Raw genomic sequence first — 4,241 nt, 5'->3', positions numbered from 1 at the left:
TAGACTTATTGTGCATGGTAGGGGGATGTGCCAGTACGTCTCATCTGTGTTGTTAGACTTTAAAGTAAAAAACAGGAAAACCGATATTTGGTCATTTTATGACTCTTCTTCACACCCTCAAAGGTGTGATCTCTCCTCATTGTTGGGTTCCTGTTTTTTATACCTCTTTGGATGGTTTCCGTAGGACGTCCCCGACACCTCCCCCACTCCTGAGGCCGTGGCTCAGTACTGTGACAATGCACATGAGCAAGGAATCGCACGTCCGCTCCTTGTCCTCAATCACTACCGCTGACGGCTGGATAGCAAGGGAAGCTACAAAGACACAGCGAAGTGTTACTGTAGGATCCTTTAAAGTTTACTCTGCATTTCTATCATCCAGCAAAAATACCTTTATATATGGTTTCAATAAAATAAGTGGCTACATTACATAAAGATTCAATTAGGAGGTTTTAATGTGACTGAGGACATTCTTCAACTTCCCACACAAAGGCTAGTCACCAGACTACCCTAATTAGCCCGCCTGGTGATGATGGATGGGAAGCTCAGACAAGGTCAAGCTCCAGCAGTTTGAGGATTCGACATGGTTGGCCGATCAATTTAAAGGTGCTACGTGTTCACCTTTGAACGATGGCTTTATCCCAACAAGGTCGGATGGTTTGCAAAAACTCATTGTTTGCAGTTAGAGAGTCCCCGCACCATCCCTGGGTGGACCCATCGACCTGCTCTAATCTCTGACCTTTCAGCTATGGGCCCCTACATCAAGTCTTAGGCTTGGTACTGCGAGACCACAAAGTCTAAAGAGTCTAAACCCCTGGTGTATGACCCAGCTCCCTGAAAGCCCCCAGTTGGCCCAGTCAGTTTTAATCCCATGACCACCCAGTCGCCTAGATTTGTAGCTCAGTGGGACGAATCTCTTCTGGGCAAGTCAGAAATGTGTGAGAACATAAAGCCCTTCACACAAACACACGCACCCAGCCTCGTGGAAAAATTCAAGAGATTCACGAACAAACACATGGATTTACACTTAAAAAGAAACCTTCGACCCAAGCCTCCACCCCATGTACACGCACTCACATTTACCTTTCACTTTGTCAACCTACCATCCATCGTGGCCTCTGCTGAGCAGTTTTCTCCATTTTCTTTCTGACAAACTCCACCAGAGAGGAACTCTCCCACCATGCTGGCTCCATGCTCTGTTCAGTTGGGAACAGAAGAAATCATGCAAGTATCCAAACTATACAAGGTTCACATTTGAGAGTCAAACACTCATTTTTATGCAATGCATTTTTGTGGCGACGAATAGTGATAGTGTAGCTGGATGCTAAGAGCAAGTGAATGTACAAAGATCCTCCACACTTAATATTTTTCATCTTTGGTTTTTTTTAGTGATTCAGAATGAATGAGGAAAAACATTCCATGCGTTCTGGCATCTGGGTAAGGCATGACATGCATTTTGGTTCCAGCAAGGAAATGGCAAGAAGCCTGTATTTCAACTTACCGAGAGTTTTGTTGGGTATCCGGTCGACAGCCAAAATAAAGTCGTCCTTGAAGAAGATGTATCCCACAATAGAGAAGAGGTAGACGAGGATAAGCGCCAACACAGCTGTCAGAACAATTGAGCGGCCATTGCGGGTTACGCTCTTTATTACATTCAGCAGGGTTTCTTCTCGGTAAACCAGGTCAAAGAGCTGGAAAGAACAAGGGTTTAGAGATGTGTGTGGAACATCTAGAACTGGGTTAAATGTCATATATGAAATGTGTATAGGATGAAGTATGTGTGAGCTCACATACTAGTAGACTGTAAAAGAAGACATGGACAAAGACCCCCAAGCTGCAGATAATCAGATAGAGCAGGTGGTACAAGAACTCGACATCCATAATCATGGCTGTGTATCCACGTGTAAAGGTTCCTCTGTTTCCAACGAAGCTCATCAGGAAGATGACCTTATTACATAACTGAAGAACAATGGAAAACACACAACATGTATAATCAGTATGGTAAGGTTTGTTCAAAGGCAGTGCAAGAAGAATTTCAAAGAGTCATTGTTCAGACTACTAAATATATAGTGCAAGTGCTGCATTGTCAGCGTAGTGTGGAATCTCCCTGACCTGATATACAAGATTTAAGATTCAATGAGTGACATTTGTATTAGCGGCTGTTTGAAGGCAAAATCTTGCTTGAACAGAGTCCGTGTTTCTGTACTGCATGAAAATTAAATGTCAGGTTCATGCCCACTTACATTAAAGCCTCCTAGTAGGAGCAATGTGGGCTCGAGGCCCACCGAGAAGATCAGGCGCAGGATGGTGGAGGCAATGAGTGCCCTGATACCATGAGGCTGAGGCAGCACTATGACAATAGCCAGTGAAACCAGCATAGCCATCCACAGCAGGGCAGACAGATGGGGCTCCAGAGTGCCTGAGGATGAAGGAGGCGTCATTAGGGCGAGGTGAGAAAGCTTTCACTCAATCTTTTCCATTACAGCCAACTATTTTAATTTTTTTATCAAGTCAAATGATAATCCAGTCAGTCGGGAGTGAGGCAAGTCACACTCGACAACATCGGTGCGCCATGACATAAATGCATCAGTTTATCTGTTTAAACATGAAAGCAGCTGTGTGATCGTTGCAGTGAAGCAAACACACAAGCCCTTTTCAACAAGGCCATCTTTCAGATGTATTCATTCATAAAAAAGCTTCAGGAAACAGAATAGCAAGCCTTTCATTTTTAGAGAAGGCACAAGAGTTGTTTGTGCTAACTGTGGTATCAGAACAATTGCTACATTGAACAAAACATTTGTGCCACTACATCAAAAAGTAAATGACACAAAGTGGACATCAGGTGAAAGGTTGAAGCTCACTTAATTTTAGTTGTGAATGTTGATGCCTTACAGAAATCTAACTCATATTTATCCTATCCTATGTATTATTTGTTCAATATCAGTTAATGTGGTTCAGGAAAGCAGTATTATGAGCTCATGGTGCACTGCCATCACCCCATAATCTGATTTTTTCATGAAAACAAAAAACGAAAAACAATTTTTGTGTCAGGTTTGCTTTTCTCTGAGTAAGGACGAAGAGCACTTTCGATATCTCCCTCCATTCCCGTCTTTCTGAGGCCTCCTTCTCGTCTCTCAGTGTATACCAATCACATGACAAGTTGTTACATAACCTCCCACTGGCTAAAAATATACTTTGTTCCCGCCAAATGTATCAGCGATGCATCCCAGGTACTGCATCGTAACAGGCAGCCTGGGCGCTCAGACTTGGCAGCCAACCCAGACACAGCAGCTTTGACGTCACACACCTACTGTCTAAGGCCATTCATCTCTCTTACTTGCTTACTCTGCAGTTATAAGAAGAGAAGCGAGACTGACCTTCACATTGAACTACTTGCACTACACTTCACATATCCACATGGCTTGCATTGTTGACAGACAAAAACAATCCGTTTCTCCTCATATTATAGCAGCCACCTGTGACAGGGTGGAGGCTCTGGCAGTTTGACCACCTGACTCGGACCTCGTCATCAAGCTCCTCCACTTGTAGTTATTCCGGGTGTTTATTTTTAAGGCTTACACACTTCTGCTTGCTACTAGAAGTTCGCAACCACAGTTTCTCTCCAAACAAACCGCTTACAGCGAACCATCCACGGTCACTGTAAGTGAGGTTTTCAATAGTATTTAAGGGGATTCCATGTAGTTTAAGACAGTATGCAAGTGAGGCCTGCTATGTCTCAATGGCAAACTTGCAATAAACAACATTTCTGACCAATTTAGCTTCACTGGTAAAATTTGATATTTCTTTGCAAGAAGCTGGTTTTAATATTCAAATGAAGTATCTCAGCTGGTAAGAAAATAGGGCATCTTATGTTTTCATGCACGCATCTGTGTGGCGGTAAGCATTCACCATTTCACACTCTAGATGCCCAAATCACCTAATTTTGCAGTGAGTGGTGTATCCTGGAATGAACCTCTAAGCTCTCAGAAGGCCTTTAACACTGAAAACCACATCAGGTTTCTAAAGCTAAGCTAACAACCTCTTTTTTTGTCTGCTCTACACCACTGCAAGGAAGTTCAAACAAAAGGGACCTCGCCGTTTGACCCCAGACAGAACAATTGAAAGTTTATGCGAAAAACAATGTGCGTCTTCTCTTTGCACTGGAACAATGGAGGCCTTAACGGCTGAGGCTTTTCGCGTCCCCACAAATATTGCCCTGAAGCAGAACTGAGAAAAAAAACGGA

At 43.4% G+C, this 4,241-nt stretch overlaps 1 protein-coding gene across 11 annotated transcripts in view; it reads right to left on the bottom strand.

Moving 5' to 3' along the window:
- itpr1b (inositol 1,4,5-trisphosphate receptor, type 1b) overlaps positions 1 to 4,241 on the bottom strand; it is an 80,042-nt gene that overhangs the window by 10,008 nt on the left and 65,793 nt on the right. For all 11 annotated transcript variants that reach the window (XM_040003351.1, XM_040003354.1, XM_040003353.1 and 8 more), the window contains 5 exons: positions 2,241 to 2,416; positions 1,792 to 1,956; positions 1,499 to 1,688; positions 1,101 to 1,193; positions 164 to 312 (listed from right to left, as the gene is read on the bottom strand). In XM_040003351.1, the coding sequence (XP_039859285.1) occupies positions 164 to 312; positions 1,101 to 1,193; positions 1,499 to 1,688; positions 1,792 to 1,956; positions 2,241 to 2,416 (773 nt within the window). The remainder of the gene's footprint in view (positions 1 to 163; positions 313 to 1,100; positions 1,194 to 1,498; positions 1,689 to 1,791; positions 1,957 to 2,240; positions 2,417 to 4,241) is intronic.

This window comes from Simochromis diagramma, unplaced genomic scaffold (genome assembly GCF_900408965.1).
Source record: "Simochromis diagramma unplaced genomic scaffold, fSimDia1.1 OVJJ01000646.1, whole genome shotgun sequence".
In the NCBI taxonomy this organism is placed as follows: domain Eukaryota; kingdom Metazoa; phylum Chordata; class Actinopteri; order Cichliformes; family Cichlidae; genus Simochromis; species Simochromis diagramma.
This window is presented reverse-complemented; position numbering and strand designations above follow the sequence as displayed.